This window comes from Mesocricetus auratus, unplaced genomic scaffold (genome assembly GCF_017639785.1).
Source record: "Mesocricetus auratus isolate SY011 unplaced genomic scaffold, BCM_Maur_2.0 Super-Scaffold_100006, whole genome shotgun sequence".
In the NCBI taxonomy this organism is placed as follows: Eukaryota; Metazoa; Chordata; class Mammalia; order Rodentia; family Cricetidae; genus Mesocricetus; species Mesocricetus auratus.
In genome coordinates, this window is record NW_024429190.1 from 54,738,045 (window position 1) to 54,755,630 (window position 17,586).

Sequence of the window (17,586 nt, forward strand, 5' to 3'; positions counted from 1 at the left end):
GTGTACCAACTTCCTAAGCTCAAACAGCAACAATCCCACCATTTAAAGGGTTGGGGGTTAAACACTGATATGTTTCCTGAATACATAAGTAGAAGCCCTCCATGAAAGGATTAGTAACACTACTCTCTTACTTTCTCAACGGTCACTGAGCAACTACACGTGTGTTTGCACCTTTCGTTAGTCAGTGCTCACAGTTCTTTGCATGTGTCTTTTAAACTAGAGCTTTAACTGCCTCTTGTGCATGGTTTGTGCAAATTGCAGTTTATTAACTTGTCTTTGTCTTTGATGCTTGCAACCTAATCCATCACAGCTACACTGCCTCGAAAAGAAAGTGCTGTCAAACAGGAAACAGAGAGTGAGTATGCTTACTGTGCTAGTAGGCACCCTCAGTGCATGTTTGTTAATGTCTAGATGTTGGTTACCTGTCTTGAAAAACATTAATAGCAGAGATATTGATTGCACCAAATTGCCAGGTATTGGAAAAAGAAACTCAGCATGGCGGTTGTGTGTACATCCAAGAAATAAGTGACGTGGTTACAGTTACACAGCAAGGGGTGAAAGCTTTGTTGTCAGAAATTTATGGAAAACCTTAACATTGCACTTCTGTTACAGGCTGTGTTTAGAAGAGCTATAACTACTACTAAAGGGGCCCTGGAGGATAGCTCAGCAGTTAGAGCACATAATGCCCTTGAGAGTGTATGTGTGCAGTTACCAGCACTCACCTCAGGTTGCTCACAGCCACTCCAGCTCCAGTGGGATCCCATATCTCTGATTCTGCTGGCACCCGCACTCACGTGCACTTACCCACATGCACGAGTGTGCACACATGCACACGCACACACAATTGAAAATAAGAATAAAAATAAATCCTTGAAAAAAGTCTTAGAGATCTGGTAATAATTTGTATAATGAGGCAAAAGCTTGAATTGTCCCTATTAAAACTTCATTTTCCCTCCCTGCCCGTTAGTAAGTAGTGCAAGTTAACAGAGTAGTATTCAAGAAGAGTGGTTTAAGTGTTTTATTGTTTATATTCTGAACCTAAACTTTATATGTTCTTCTAAGAACGAACCATTAATTCCTTAGTGTGTGGGAGCTGTTGCTCATTTTCTCCATGGCTGGGATGAATTCCTAAATTCTACCTAAGCACAAATGTCTCTTATTTATTTGGCTAGTGACAGCACATTTCAGTTATATTTTAAAGATATCAGATTCTTAGGGTGTTTTTGCTCATGCATCTGTTATTAGCCAAGTCGCCTACTCAGAAAAATGGGGTTTCTAGACTCAGGAACATACTAAGTTTAATCATAAATAACTGACCTTTATGGGAAAACTTGTCAAGAATTGATAATTTCATGTGGTTCAGATTGGTGTTTAGAGATGATTAATACTTGGGTATAAGTTTTCTTCAGAAATATACATCATTCTGTCAGCTGTAGCGTTAGCACAGTACTCAGTGACCCCCATCTTTGTTCCTACCTCATTACTATAGCTTAGAGACAGCACTTAGAGATAGCTTTACCTTTGGAATGGGGCGGGGAAGGGCATAGACTATCTGATCAGTAAGGCCCTTTCCATCGTAGTTCATAGATAGATGTAGTTCTCCTTCCATTCACTACATTCTCTGCAGCGGGACCCAGTATTAATGAATGTCAAGGGTTCCACAAACCATGTAATAGAATCTGAGTCCTAGAAGATCAAGGCTCTAAAAGGTAGCCCTGAGGCAGATCATAGGTCTTTGTTCCCTGAGACACAGCTTTGAAAGATGTGTTATTTCATAGGTCTCCATGGAAGCTCTGGGAAACTCACTGGATCGACTTCTAGTCTGAATAAACTGAGTGTTCAGAGCTCAGGCAATCGCAGGTCCCAGTCATCTTCCCTGCTGGATATGGGGAACATGTCTGCCTCTGACCTCGATGTTGCCGACAGAACCAAGTTTGATAAGGTAAAATAACAGATTCTTGGTACTAGCATTGTGATTGCCTTAAGTGTTCTCAAAGATGCAGGCTCTTGGAACACCTTTGAAGTCATTACCATGTCCTTCCAATTCTGATTTGAATCTGAAAAAAAAAACAGTCAAAAGTACAACTAAAATATGATTGATCATTTAAGTAACATAAGAACTTCATTAGCATTTACTTGTTACAATTATGACATGCAAATCACACCTAAGTTGTTTGAGGAATGACAGAATCAGGAGGGAGTAACAGCTTCACTGTCAGCTGCGATGCCTGGAGTAAGTTTCAAAGCTTGTCTTCCTCCTCCCATATTTGAAGTGAGTAACTGAGTTTTCTCTTCCACCTGTTTCTCCTTGGTATTATATTAATTGCTCTTATCAGTCTTGGGAGAGTTTGTCTTTGGCATACTGGGGGATTCTAGACTTAGGAAATTATACCTTTATCCGTGCCTTTGCTGAACAGTGAACTAAACTGGAGTGTGTTCAAGCCTTCCAGGCAGTTCTGTAACCCTCTGGTCATTTGGTGTCCATCCTTCAGATCTTTGAGCAGGTGCTGAGTGAGCTGGAGCCGCTGTGTCTGGCAGAACAGGACTTCATAAGTAAATTTTTCAAACTACAGCAACATCAAAACATGTCTGCATCAATGGTATGGCTTCCATTTATTTGGACAGTATAGTCTGTAACATCAGCCCAGTTACTATTATTATGTGTTCACAATTTTAGTATCTACACAGAAAAGGAAAGATTCCAATAAATCAATCTTTAACTATTCTTGTTATTCACAGTCTACTGCAAACAGGAAAGTAGCTAGGAGTTTGGATTTCTAGTATTCCAGAATGTCTTTAGCCAACAGCCTCTAAATTAACAAGGGAGGAAATGTCTGCATTTATTCTGTAGAGAACGTCATTCAAAAAGGAATTTTAAGCAGGGTGTAGTAGCTCGTGTCTATAATTTAAGCACTTGGGAAGCTTAGGTAGGAGGACTGCATGACTTCCAGGCTAGCCTGGGTTACAGAGTGTAAGATCTAAAAAACCAGAAAGCCTACCAATTTTAATATTTTAGTGTTCCCAAATGAAAATACAACCTAAGAGATAATGCTATATAGAGGGGAGATGGGGGCATCAGCTTTAAGTCCGATTTTGTCTTGTGGCCTTGCAAGTGAACAGATAGACACTAGCTGATGCTCTAAGCCCCAGTCTCCTCTTCCATAATGTGAATGTGTAAGTCCCTTTTCACCATGCCTTCAAGGCATAAGTGCAAGAGAACAGAATGGGAGAATTTCTAGAATATTTTCAGAAACTCAAAAACCACAGTTCAAGTAAGAGTCATCTCAAAAAGTTATGCCTAAGGCAGCTGACATATACAAAGCTGCCGTAAGATCAGTGAGAAATTCACTACTGGTGGGAGTCTGTTGTTCCTCATAGTAGGAGTGTTGGAAATTTACTTGCTCAGCTTAAGAAAGAATTTATGACAGCATTTATAAATTTATATTTTTATTAGTTTATTTGTATGCATGTTTGTCTATGCCCCATACATGTGCATTGCCCATGGAAGCCAGAAGAGGGTATAGGATGTCCTGCAACTGAAGTTACAGGTAGTTGTGAACTGTCTTGGGGATGCTGGGAATCCAACCTGGGTCCTTTGGAAGAGTAGCCAGTGTTCTTAACTGCTCGGCTATCTTCAAGTCCCACAGCATTTTTTTAGTACTGAAGTTTTCATTTAATATTGTTGTTGAATGTTTTCCCTTTCCTTTTTCTGTTTTTGTGCCAAAATCCCTTTACATCTGAGTACATTCCTGGCCTCATGCACACACTCTTCTCTTCACATGTACACACAGATGAAGATAACTAACTTTTTACCCTGAATTACTTCTTGGGGACCAGGAGGGGTCTAAAAACAGGCTGGTGAGGTGGGTCAGTGGGTAAAGGGGTAAAGGTGCTTGCTGAGCAAAACTTATGACATGAGTTCAGTTCCTGGGCCCACTTAAAAGGGAACTGAAAGTACAGCCTCTACCACTGTCCTCTGCCTTCCATGCATGCCCACGCACACATACACACACACACACACACACACACACACAAACACACCAAATTAATTTTCAAAATTTAAGAATGGGCCTGGAGAGATGGCTCAGTGGTTAAGAGCCTTGGCTGCTCTTCCAGAGGTCCTGAGTTCAGTTCCCAGCAACCACATGGTGGCTCACAACCATCTGTAATGAGATCTGGTGGTACCCTCTTCTGGTGTATAAGCATATATACATTCAAGCAGAACACTGTATACATGATAAATAAATCAGTTAAAAAGAACTGAAGGTAAAATCTAAGAATTCAATTCATGAAACGTTCTTAAACAGTGTGTAATATTATATGTTACGTTAATAGTAACAAAATATTACTATTCTCCATAAAATATTTTCTTGTGTTTTAAAACATGGCAGATTTTTGGTCTATAAATTTGTCACTACGCTGGTTTTTCATTATATAAAGTGTGTGAATTTTTTGCAGACTGAAGCAGAGGATGTGGATGGTGGCTCATTAACACGACAGCATAGTTCCGGCACACTGCTGCCTATTTCATCTGAGTATGTATTTATCCCCATCTGTTGTTTGTTCTGGGAAAAATCAACCTGAATTGAGGCAAAACGAAGTGTTTCTCATGGAAACATCCACATGATTCTCAAAACCTCCTGGTACCCACACAGACCTGTGTGTTATCCTAGTTGTGTTTCTGTTGCTATGATGATGAAAAGCCTTGATGAAAGCAAAGGGTTTATTTTGTCCCACAGTAAGGTGGGGAAGTCAAGGCAGCAAGGACTTGAAGCATGTGGTCATATTCCATCAATTGTAGGAAGTGGAGAGCAATGAGTGCCTGTGTTTAGCTCACTTTCTCCTTTTTATACAGTCCGGAAGCCACCCTCAGTAGGCATATCTTCCCACCTCAGCTAATCTAATCAAGTCATCCCATGTACATGTCCAGAAGCAATCTAGCATAGACAGTCTCTCATAGATACACGTGGAGGCTTATCCCTGGGTGACCCTAGAGCCTGTCGAGTTGACAGTCAAAGCTAGTCATCACATGTGCTCACTGTCTTGTTAGGGACATGTTACTGATCCTATTGAAGGCCTCATGAGCTCTTCTGTCTGGTAATCCCAGATGGATAGTCAGTGCTAGTGTTTGCTGGTGAAAAGTAGTGGATTTCTTAGAGATAGAAAGGCACAGTTTCTTGGGCTCAGTGTTTAAGAGCACTGGCTGCTCTTCCAGAGGTCCTGAGTTCATTTCCCAGCAACCACATGGTGGCTCACAACCATCTGTGATGAGATCTGGTGCCCCCTTCTGGCCTACATGCATACATGCTGGCAGAACACTGTGTACATAATAAATTTTTTTAAAAAGTTTTTAAAAAGCAACACATCTAAAAAAAGGGGAGGGGGTTGTGATGCTTCCTCCCTCAAAAAAAGGGGGGAGGAAAGCACAGTTCAGTGCCCAGCTTTACAAATGAAGCGCACGATTAGCTGTTCTTATATTCAAAACTGCTATAGAATAATTCACTATAGTTTGGCATTTTTAGTTGTAGTACCAATTTTTAGCTGTATTTTTATACAGTAAACTACAGTTTCAATTGCAATAAAGGTGGATTCATCTGAAGTTTATACTAATTATATTTTTTCTTTCTTTCTGGATAGGAAAGATATGATTCGCCAAATGATGATCAAAATATTTCGTTGTATTGAACCTGAACTGAACAATTTAATTGCATTAGGAGACAAAATCGACAGCTTTAACTCCCTTTATATGTTAGTCAAGATGAGTCATCACGTGTGGACTGCACAGAATGTGGACCCAGCCTCTTTCCTAAGTACTACACTGGGAAACGTCTTGGTGACTGTGAAGAGGAACTTTGACAAATGCATTGTAAGTTGTAAGAATTAACTCAAGAATAAGTTATTATGCAAATTGGCTAATATATTTAATCTAGAGTTCATGACCCCCAAAGCTGTGAAATAGGGATTTGGTGCCTGTCCATTTGAACAGAGTAAGCTGGAGAATTGGCGACACAGATTTCTGTGGCACATGGCATAGGGCCAGCTTCTGCCTGAGTGACCCCCTGGGTTCCTGTGACTCAGTTTACTGATATGTGACCTTTGGCTTAATGAAACAATTGAAAGGTATTTGGATTTATTGTTATTTTCATATATCCTAGTAAAATTGACTTATTTTAATTGGTAGTTTAAATTATTATCATTCATTTTAATTAATAGTATACAAAGTCCAATAATCATGCTGCTTTCTTTTGTTAAGATCAGTTGCAGCTGGACATGGTGATGCTCAAAGGCCAGAAGCAGGTGGATCTCTGAGTTTGAGGCTAGCCTGGTCTTCAGAGTGAGTTCCAGGACAGCCAAGGCTACACAGAGAAACCAGTTGCTAATAAATTCTATCGAGCATCATGCCACTCCTTATAAAAAGTAATATTGTTACCTGTTAAACTTCACAGTTTGTAGAAATTAATTGGGATAAGCCTGGTTATTTAAAACATTTTCATTTTGTTAATATGCTTTTGGATTTTTATCATTTGAATGTTTCTACTCTATAGCCTATTATACCTATTCTTAAATATCCATAGAATAATGCAGGTGAAAATATTAAGGGCAATTAAAACGTATGCCATTTTTTATACTTAAGACATGGCTCAGAGTTTAAACTTGTTGGCTGTTCTTCCAAAGGTCCTGAGTTCAATTCCCAGAAACCATCTGTAATGACATTCGGTGCCCTCTTCTGGCATGCAAGCATACATGTTGTATACATAATTAACAAAATAGAAAAAAATAGCACTTTCTGGATTGGGAGTTATTTCAGTGGTAAGGCTGCTGGCTCAGTCCCCAGCATCACACAGACAGCACACGCCTCTCCAGAAGTGTTGGTGACTGGGAGCGTCTTACTATAGGAAGACACCGGAGGAAGAGCTAACAAAGGTTGAGATAACGGAGTGACTGACACTGTGGAAAGTCATAGAGGCACTGTCCGCTTCCAGAATGTGTGGTCCTGGTGCTTTTACCAGCACATTGGTGGAGAATAAGTGCATCGTTCCTGATAGTCTGCATGATTCACAGTACTGTAGCACAGTGTACATAGCCTCTTCTGACCCTCACACTACCTCCACCTTAGGGAGGGGATGCTGGTGTTACCCTCCTGAGTCATGTGACCTTCACATTACCACCATCCTGAGGAGGTTAATTACCCTCCTGAGTCATGTGACCTTCACATTACCACCATCCTGAGGAGGTGATGCCAGTAATACATTCCTGAATCATGTGGCCCTCATTTCACCTCTACCTCTGGAGGTGATGCAGGTGTTCGAGAGGTGGCGGTGCTTCCTGAGTCAGCAGTTAAAAGTGACCACGCTGCTGCTCAGACCCACGAGGCCTGGTGGCAACACTGCAGTCCTCTACTGTCTTGTCTGTCTGACCTAATGCCACATGCTTGTTAACACTGGTGAAGCGGAGCATTTGGAACAGGAAACCCAGGTGGCTGGCAGAGTTCTCAGAGCTTTCACCCCAATACCCATAGTCTAGAAATTTTGGTCTGGTCCACATGTCTTATAGTTTTTCAGCTTATACTCCCCATATCTCAAGACTGAGATTTTAGGTAGAAATTGAAGTGATGTGACTATTTGTGTGGATCTAGACCCCTGAAGAGTACTTGGAATAGTACTTGAATCTATAGATCTTTCTGGACCCTGGTGGCTGGATGAAATGCAAGTCCATAATAGAAATTTGTGATCTCCTTTGGTCTTGCACCCCTCTCCCCAGAGAATTTGTGTAAATAAAAGTTTTAGGTGAGTAGCATTTGGAAGTGGATATACTTTTCAAACTTAGCTGTTTGATCACTAACCAGAAATAAACTAGGCACGTCCTACATGCCCTGGCCTTGGCCCTGCTCTGCCCCTAGTGTATACCTGCCTTGTCCCTGTCCATCATGAATAGTAGAATGATACACCGATTCCAGTTGAAATACAGACTTAAAGCTCAGAGTCCTTGACTGACTCATCTTTTAATAAGTTTAAGTCATCTTCATGCTTTTATTATCTGAATACAATGCAGTGTAGAATGTTTCTATCTAGAGAGTTGGTTTTCTTCATTACTCTTGTTAGTGCAGTTCTAAGAAGTATCTAATGCTCTGGGCACCGTGTGTGCATTTGGTCATCTGTGGTTTCTAAGTTGCTTGACTTTTTCTTCCCTTGCTTTCTGCCTAACTTTAGAGTAACCAAATAAGGCAAATGGAAGAAGTAAAGATCTCAAAGAAAAGTAAAGTAGGAATTCTTCCATTTGTTGCTGAATTTGAAGAATTTGCTGGACTTGCAGAATCAATCTTCAAAAATGCTGAACGTCGTGGCGATCTGGACAAAGCATACACCAAACTAATCAGAGGAGTGTTTGTTAATGGTGAGTTTTTATGGTTTGCTCTGAAGAACGTTACGGCTCCTTTTGTTGCTTCTGGGTAACTCTGAAGCTGGGTGAGGCATGCTCACTGTTTTTAGTAGTCTGGAGTCCTTTAGGCTTTCTGAAATTGAGCATCTGTTAAATGTGAAAACTAAGCAGCATGTAAGGTAATTCCCATCAAGAGCCACTCTTGTTCCAGGCTCCTGGGCCTTATTACTACCCAGAATTGAAGGTTGTTTTCTAAATGTAGAAAATGGCCATGTTTCATTTGCATTTTAATAAGGGTCTTCTGGCTGCTTGGCAAGGATGTCTGTGTAGTGCTCACAAGTCAGTTCGCTTAGGCTTCAGGTTTTTCATCTGTTACACAGGGAGATTAGCTGTGTGCCGGCCTGTGTGAAAGCCCAGTAAATTGGGGACATTTTTGGACATGTTATTTAATTTGAAATTGTCTCATTGCTTACACTCAATGATTTCAAAAGCAAAAATTGAACAGGAAGTTGAATCATGTCATACAGCATGTAACTTTTTTTTTTATGAAAGAAAGCCTAGAGAAGGGATATATGAGTCTCATGATTGAGTGCTTGGTATTTAAATTTTCAAGTTTAGTTGGGGGGCCAGGCATGATGACTTGGTGGTTCAGAGCATGTGCTTGCTGCCTTGCAAGTTCAGTTCCCAGAACCCACATCAAGTTTCTTACAACTGCCTATAACTCTAACTTGGGATCTGATGCCCTCTTCAGGCCCACATAGGCACTACACTTACCTGTAGAAAACTACACAGCAGACACACACTTAATTTTGTTTTATCTGATTCTAAAATAAAATATACTCATATGCACTCACAAAAACTAGAAAATAGACTTTTTTAAAAATCAAGGGACAGATTATTTGTAACATTTAATGTTTCTACTTACAAGCTTTTCCATACCCCACTCCTTTTCTCATGTATATGCATATTTTATGTATGATTTTGTAATCCACATTTTTAGTGTACTTTTCCATACACTGAAAGCTGCATAACTCCATAACCTGTTGTCTTTCCTTATCCACTAATATAGATTTCTGTATCATTTTTTCCTGTTGCTTTGATAAAATAATACACTAACAAAAAAGCAACTTAAGGAAGATTTAATTCACATCACAGTTGTATAGTGCATCATGGCAGGGAAGTTAGGTCAACAAAGCAGGAAGCAGCTGGTCACATACATCCACAGTCAGAAGAACGTAGCAATGAATGCATGCGTGTTAGTGTTTGATCTCTATGCACATACAGTCCAAGATCCCCTGCCTGGGAAATGGTACCACCTACGGTGGACAGGTCTTCCCATTCCAGTTAATGTAACCAAGATAACCACCCACAGCCATGCCCAAGGCCCATCTCTCACATCATTCTAGGTTCTGTCAAGCTGACTATACTTATCATTATAGTAACTAAAATTATTTTAATGACGACATGATCTTCCAAATAACACTATTTACTTACTGAATATGCCTTAATTTGTTTCAAGCTAGAAATAGAATTGGTGAAGTTTATGTATACATCAAGTTTTGCAAAATTATGGTGCAGAGAGCTTATACCAGTTCGCTGCTCTGAGCATTTGGTGAAAGTCTCCCGTGCTCTGTCTACTCTACAAGGGCCGGATATTACTCCTATTGTCCCTTGCCTTACTCGAAATGATGTCACCCATTTCATTGCTCATGGTGTCCTTGCAGGGGTCTTCACATTTTTTGGTGACCTTTTTTCCGTCTCTTGTGCTTGAGTCATTCTTTAGAAAGCCATGCTATCACAAAACTTGGCTTTTAACTAGATATATGTTTCTTGATGCTTCTGATCCTGTTACTGCTTTTTACATTTAAGTAACTTGAGCATTTTAGAATCTAGTCATGATGTTAATCATCTAGCTGCCCTAACATACCAGCTATAATTCATAATTCCTCCACTGATTGGAATTTCCACAGATTCATGGTATTGTTTGAAACTGATTGTTTCTGGAGGCCGTGAGTACCTGACAATGCAGAATATTGTATTTAGTCCTGAACTGTTTGACTCACATCAGACAAATTTTCTTTCTTCTTCTGCTTTGATTTTAGTTGAGAAAGTAGCAAATGAAAGCCAGAAGACCCCCAGGGATGTTGTTATGATGGAAAACTTTCACCACATTTTTGCAACTCTTTCTCGTTTGAAAATCTCATGTCTGGAAGCTGAGAAAAAAGAAGCCAAGCAGAAGTACACTGATCACCTGCAGTCTTATGTCATTTCCTCTTTAGGACAGCCTCTTGAAAAACTAAACGTAAATGGATTTTCATTTGGTCTTTTCCTGTTTTTGAATCCATGTGGAAGACACTCACCCCTACAACCCTCACTGCCTTGAAGGCAGAAACAAGAGGATTGTAATTATTTATGTTCAGTGCTTGCATGGGCAACTCAGAACTCATCTCAGAGCAAATAAACAATATGTAAATTGAACATGATATGAGCTAAGATACTGTTATCACATTTTACAAATACAGAGATGGTATACTATGACTAAGCCAGATAGGGTGACACACGCCTTTAGTCCCAGCACTTGGGAGTCAGAGACAGGCTAATCTCTGTGAATTTGAGGCTAACCTGGTCTACAGACCGAGTTCTAGGACAAGTAGGGCTACACAGAGAAACACTGCCTCAACAAAAGAAAGAAAGGAGGGAAAAAAAGAAAAGAAGGGAGGGACTGGAAAAAGTTCGGGGATAAAATTCTTGCTGAGTTTCTCACGTCCTCATAAAAGTGCGCCGTACCCCAGCCTGGGGACATGGAGGCAGGCAAATCCCAAGTCCTCACTGGCCAACAAGTTTAGCCTAAGCAGTGAGTTTCAGAATCAGTGAGAGATCTTGCTTCAAAAAATAAGGTAGAGAAGCAATTGAGGAAGACATCCTGATGTCAACCTCTGGCCTCCACACCCACCCACATACACACAAGATTAAAACAAAAACAATTATTGTGTACATTGCCATTCTTTTCTTTCCTGACTTGAGTCATTTCCCTGAGCAAATGATAAATAATAAAATTAAGAAATGATTGTTTTGCCAGGTCAATGGCTTGTGTTTGTAATCCCATTACAACTTGCAGGAAACTGAAAGAGACAGAAAAACCCTGAGCCTATAAACATATTAACTGGAAAATATAGCATTTGAGATTATACTTTTGTATGCTCACATTAAAGAAATAGAAGGAAGTCCCAAGTGTTAATAGTTACTACTGAGTAGGATAGTAATAGATGATTGTTGTTTTAGCTTCCATACACTACATACTTTTTAACCTGGTTTTTTAAAAGTTCAGCTGATAATATAAGAAGTTCTTAGCCATTATTTGTTTCCATTTCCTTGAAGCATTTCTTTGAAGGCGTTGAAGCCCGAGTAGCCCAGGGCGTACGGGAGGAGGAAGTGAGCTACCAACTTGCATTCAACAAGCAAGAGCTTCGCAAAGTTATTAAAGAGTACCCTGGCAAGGAAGTAAAGAAGGGTCTGGATAACCTCTACAAGAAGGTTGACAAGCATTTATGTGAAGAGGAGAACTTACTGCAGGTATGTGCGTCCCCTGGCTTTGTAGACTCAGGCTTCTCGACATGGATGCTACATGTGCTCTATTTTTAGTGCCTAGAAAAGTTCCATAGTCAGGTATGGTGGTTGCAGGCCTGCAAGTCCAGCACTTGGGAGGTTGAGGCACAAGGATCAAAAGATCAAGGGCATCCTAGGCTACATAGTGAGCGTAAGGACAACCTCAGCTACACCCTGCCACAAAAAAAAAAAAAAAAAAAAAAAGGGAAAAAAGTAAAAGACTTAGGAAAACTCTGTAAAGCACAGGCCAGAGTGATGACTGGAAGGAAGGAAGAAGTCCTTCTGTAATTATTTCTGCTTTAGTGATTATGTTTCTCTAAGGTGGGGCTTTGCTTCTCTCTTGTGTCATTGTTTTGAGACTTGAGGTGACTGTAAATGCACCTCACTTAGTATGGTGCAGGGGCTCTGAGTTGGGGGGGTCGGAGCTAGGAATGGATCTGTAATCTGGATCCAAGTGAAACTGTATGATTTGGGGCAAGTAACTTGACTTCTGAGCTTCAAATGTCCTCATTTTGAAACTGATGCCTCTCTCATGGACACTGCTGTCTTCTAGATAACAGAAATGAGTGCTTAAAGAGATGGCGTAACATGGCAGCAAGCCTCGTGTGGGCTCAGTTGGGCCAGATTTGAACCAAAATGAAGCTATAGTCTTTATAAACTATGCAAAAAGACCCAGGATGGAGGAGAATAACTCTAGTTTCCGCATCCTCGGAGTGCTCACCCGGTGATGCAGCATTTATGCTCACTTCCCAAAGTAAAACCGCATGCTCATGAGTGAGTGGCAAGTGTTTCTCAGTGGAAGAAGTAGCATGCGCTAAATCATTGTGAAAAGCAAAAGGTGAAATAAGCCCTGTGCGAGATAGTGACTGGTCTTAAATTGACAAGAATGGAGGATTTAGGAGGTTCCCAAGGAAAACCCTAGAAGAGTACATTCCCTGGGTTGGGCATTCCAGGGTATGGTCATAGTTCCCTCACCTGGTCTTTAGGAGACTTAAATTGCACAGTGTTAATACAGAGTGAACTTCAATGAATTTAAGCTCTTGCATCATGGTGTGTATGAAATTCTGTCTTGAAATTACCTGCATATCCACCTCCATGGCAAGGTTGTTAATCACATAGTTGCAGGTAATGAGCCTGGATCATCCTGGCTCTCCCTCCCCAATATCAAGCAATGCTTATACCAAATTTAGGCAAAGAAAAAAATGTACCTTTGTCTGAAATGGAACTTCAGTGTTAAGTATCATGCTTCCTGGATGCTGGTCTTCATTCCACATATAATTGCACAGCTGCATCTGTTGTAGATATTAGAGTCTATGAAATAACAGCGAAAACATAGTGGGTTCTTGCTCATGTCAGGCCTATCCTAAGTACTCTGCTTTATTCCCTTGTTTAAAGTAGGAGGAACGAGTGTTATTGTCCACACCTTGTTACAGATACAAACTTGAGACCCACAGGACCTGTGGCATATACTTGAGGTGACAAATCTTTTAAGTGGAAGGACTGAGGGTGCTGGCTTCAGAATATATGTGCTTAATTACCATGCTATACCAAATTCTCAGATTCTCTCTTGTAATCTGCTCTGCTTCTGTGATGTAATCATTTCCCCTCACAGTTCTCTGGCATTCACTTTCTGTTTTGCAATAGGTGGTATGGCACTCCATGCAAGATGAATTTATACGCCAGTACAAGCACTTCGAGGGTTTGATAGCTCGCTGCTACCCTGGGTCTGGAGTTACAATGGAATTCACTATTCAGGACATTCTGGATTATTGCTCCAGCATCGCACAGTCCCACTAAATAAGCCTTGTAAAGGAGAAAAAGAAATGAACACACACTCTCAGTACACCAACACTACATAAAAAAAAATGAAGCAAGTGCTTCGAGAAGCCAGACTCAAACGACTGTGTGTTACTGACTGTCAGATAATGTGTAGTACTCTGCTGCAGATACTGAAGTACGGAACAATAGCTGTGGGTCAGTCTTATTTGGCCTCCAGGTGATGTACTTCTTTAAGCATCTAGCTCATCGTGAAATGCCTTCAGCACTTCTCAGTGACTGGGCAGGACATTTTCCTTCATTGTCGGCTTCTTGTGTTTTGAGTGGCTGTCCTGAGTGAAGCAGTGGAGGTTGTCGGCACTCACTGCCCGCCGGTTGCTAACAAGTCATGGACTCTGAAAGCATTACACAGTATTGTCGGCGCCTTGTCTAACCAGGGTGCCCATGGGAAGGGAGCTGAGGAGCTGGCCAGTTGCCAGCCTGGGTTTTGAGGATCTTGTGGCTCTGTATATGAAATAAAGAACATTTTTTAAAGTTGATATTTGGTAACATTCCTAGGTTTTATATATCTTGCATATAAAAGCAAACTCTTACAAAATCTGCATATCAAAATTAATTGTGAGGCCTTATACCAAAGAACACTTAGAATTTTAACAATAAGTAAGTCAATAGAATAAGAAAAAGCCATTTATAATAGCTTCAGAGATATTTAATATTTAGGACTAACTATTGAAACATGTACTATAGACTGAACAACCTAAATGTCCACTAGCAGATGGAAGAGATGAATATGACTATGTTCATTACATGAAACAGTGGGATCAGAATGGAAATGTAAATAAATGCCAGGAAAATACTGTCAGGTGACAGAAGGCACCACCGGGAGCATCTGCATGTGCTAGGATTCTATGACTATAAAACTTGAAAAACAAACTAAGCCTTTGTGGCTTAGAGTTTCAAATGGAAAGGCAGGGATGGCTACAAAATTCTGCTATAATGAGCATGAATGTGCAGGGGCATAAAGGGTTAAAAAGTCATGGTGCCTGTCACCCTAGGACTTAAGAGGCTGAAGCAATAGGATTGCTGAAAGATTGGGGCCAGCCTGTGCTACAAAGCAAATACCAGACCAGTCAGGACTGGATAACACACTCTCAAATAACTGGGTGGGGGTCCTCATGGTAAGGTTACTGTACTTAAACTGAGTGGAGTGTACACAGAATTCATTGCATTGTGCTATCACTTACACACATACACATGCATACACGCATTTACATATCCCTTAAACTGAGTGGAGCATACACAGAGTTTACTGCATTGTGCTATCACTTACACACACGCATGCATACACGTATTTACATATCCCTTGAACCTTGTGGGTGTTCTGTCAGTTCATCATTTACCTTACAGTTTTAAACTAAAAGACATTTATGTGCATATGTGCACGTATACTTACCAATACAAAAGTTGGACTTTGAAGGATCAAAAACTTAAAGCAAAGGAAGATGCAATGATTGGCCATTAGGAGAAGTGAAGTTCCATACATCAAGCGCTCTGAGTGCTGGGCTGGCCTCTTGCTCTCTCTACTGGTAGCAGATATATATAGTATAGTATATAGTATTATACACACACACACAAACACACACACGCTATAATACATCTAAAAACCAAACAGTATATCCAAACCATATTAACTAGTCAAAGGTTGATTTTAACTGGTGGTTTGGATCTTCTCTAAGTAATAAAGTTTCCATCCACTATTTTTCCAGACCTTATAGAACAATACTATTATTTACTAGAAAGAATGTGGAAAAAAGAACTTTAAGCACATACCGAACAATGATCAGACAATTCTTATATGTGGATGAAAAAGTAGTGAGTCAAAATAGCTAACTGAGGAACTTATTATTGCATTCTAAAGTAATATATAATATCAGAGTGACGTGAATGAAGTGAGACTGTTATTTGTTTTAGGTCCTGGGTAGCAGTGCCTCTCAGAATTTAATGTACTTGTGGAGCGCCTGGCCACCATGGTGAACTGGGGATCCTTAGGCAATAGGCCTTGCGTGGTCCAGATCTGCAGTTCTAACAGTCTCCAAGCCTCTGCAGTACTGATGTTGTGCTACCCACAGTCCGAGGTGCAGAGCTTCACAAAGCAGTCCCATCCTACCTCTAACCAAGTCAGGAGACTTAGGTGTCCTTTCTCCCTTGGGACAGCAGGCTTTTGAACCTGCAGTTTAAGCAAGGTCCCTTGGTTACTTTTAGTATAGTTGTGCTAATAGTGCTCACTTAGCTAAATTTCTGAGTGATATACTTCTAGAGGTTATTGGGGGCAACCCTCATTTTTAAGAGAGGAGACAGATGGTAGGGTGGGTGGCACAGGGAGGAGGGGTACACGGAAGTAGGAGGTGCTAGAGGCTTACCAAGCAAGATGAAGCAATTCCAATCTGCACGGTAGAAAGCTTGAGAAACATCTCAGCTGGCATCCCTGCCCACCCTGACTATGCAACATGGAGTCCAGAAGGTAGGTCTCTTTCCTAATTGCCTAGGGGAAAAACACAATTAGGAAGAAATTGGGGAATTGATGGGTTGTCCTCTAGTCTGTGTTTTGTACTAGTCTTCATTTAATTCCCAACAACTTTTTCTGGTTCCCTCTCATTTTCATTTCCCTGCCACCCCTCATAACTACCTGTTCTCATCCCTTATGATACTTGACAATTTGAGACATGCTGTCTTGGGATTTTTGCTTGGTTTACTTGTTTCCTTGTTGGTCAACAGCTTGGCAGGAAGGGTCAAGGCTGCCCCATGGAATCATTGTCTATAACACTTAGCTGCTTATTAAGTGCTGAGTTAAAAAGTGAAACATAAATAGACTTGGTTCATGGAGGGGAAAAGCAGGAATGTGCTTAGTAGTGCCTGCAGTGTTGGACACAGCCACAGTCAACACAGATTCCAGATGGCTGGAGGCCCAGCCTTCCCTGCCTTAATGTGCTGCCTTGTTCTAAGTGTGCACATGGAGCACTGTGGGCAATGTCACACTCATGCTGAGAATCCTCGAAAGGAAACTGACTCAAGGAAAGAAAAATGTGCTCTGCACATTGCGTTTATCCCATACAGCAACAAATGTGGTATAGGTTTAATAAAGCCTGTGTAATGAATCAAATTCATGGAGAATCCCAAGTGAATGATGTCTCCTGTGCTCCTTGGAAGAAGGACTGTCTACATATACCTCTGTAGATTCTTCTAGAGACAGGATATGGGGCTGCCCAATCTTCACTAATAGATCTCTGCCTTGCCTGGGGAAGAAAAAAGCCCAACAAATACAACAAATGCCAGGCAGTGGTGGCACACACCTTTAATTCCAGCACTTGGGAGGCAGAGACAGGCAGATTTCTGAGTTCGAGGTCAGCCAGGTCTACAGAGTGAGTTCCAGGACAGCCAGTGCTACACAGATAAATCCTGTCTCAACCAAATGCAACAATCACAATTGGCACAAAACCATTGGCTCTCAACCTGCTACATATTAAAATCATAGGCAAATGTTTAAAATGCCATTATACATGATAGCCCAGCCAATGTAATAATGTCTGAAGATGGAACTGGGTGCTTCACAAGTCTCTCCAGTAGTTCTAATGTGCAGGCTAGCCTGTGCCAGCCATAGAATTCCATAGTAGGGGTTTCTGTTCTGCTTGGTCCTACCACCCTTAGTCCCAAATAAATACATAGAGACTTCTATTAATAGAAACTGTTGACTGATGGCTCAGGCTTCTTATCGGCTAACTCTCTTAATTATTAACCTATTTGTATTAATCTAAGTATTTCCATGTG

The 17,586-nt window shown here is 40.8% G+C and overlaps 1 protein-coding gene across 7 annotated transcripts in view; it reads left to right on the forward strand.

Annotated features, from left to right (window-relative positions):
• Positions 1–14,300, forward strand: part of Exoc1 (exocyst complex component 1) — a 47,854-nt gene extending 33,554 nt beyond the window's left edge. For 4 of the 7 annotated variants that reach the window (XM_040747242.1, XM_005080765.4, XM_040747243.1 and 1 more), the window contains 9 exons: positions 311–355; positions 1,779–1,942; positions 2,493–2,600; positions 4,459–4,535; positions 5,638–5,866; positions 8,211–8,394; positions 10,482–10,681; positions 11,758–11,952; positions 13,630–14,300. In XM_040747242.1, coding sequence (XP_040603176.1) covers positions 311–355; positions 1,779–1,942; positions 2,493–2,600; positions 4,459–4,535; positions 5,638–5,866; positions 8,211–8,394; positions 10,482–10,681; positions 11,758–11,952; positions 13,630–13,782 — 1,355 coding nt within the window. In that variant the 3' untranslated portion in view covers positions 13,783–14,300. The remainder of the gene's footprint in view (positions 1–310; positions 356–1,778; positions 1,943–2,492; positions 2,601–4,458; positions 4,536–5,637; positions 5,867–8,210; positions 8,395–10,481; positions 10,682–11,757; positions 11,953–13,629) is intronic. The other 3 variants (XM_040747244.1, XM_013121042.3, XM_005080768.4) reach the window with 1 other exon arrangement.
• The last annotated feature ends 3,286 nt before the right edge of the window (positions 14,301–17,586 follow it).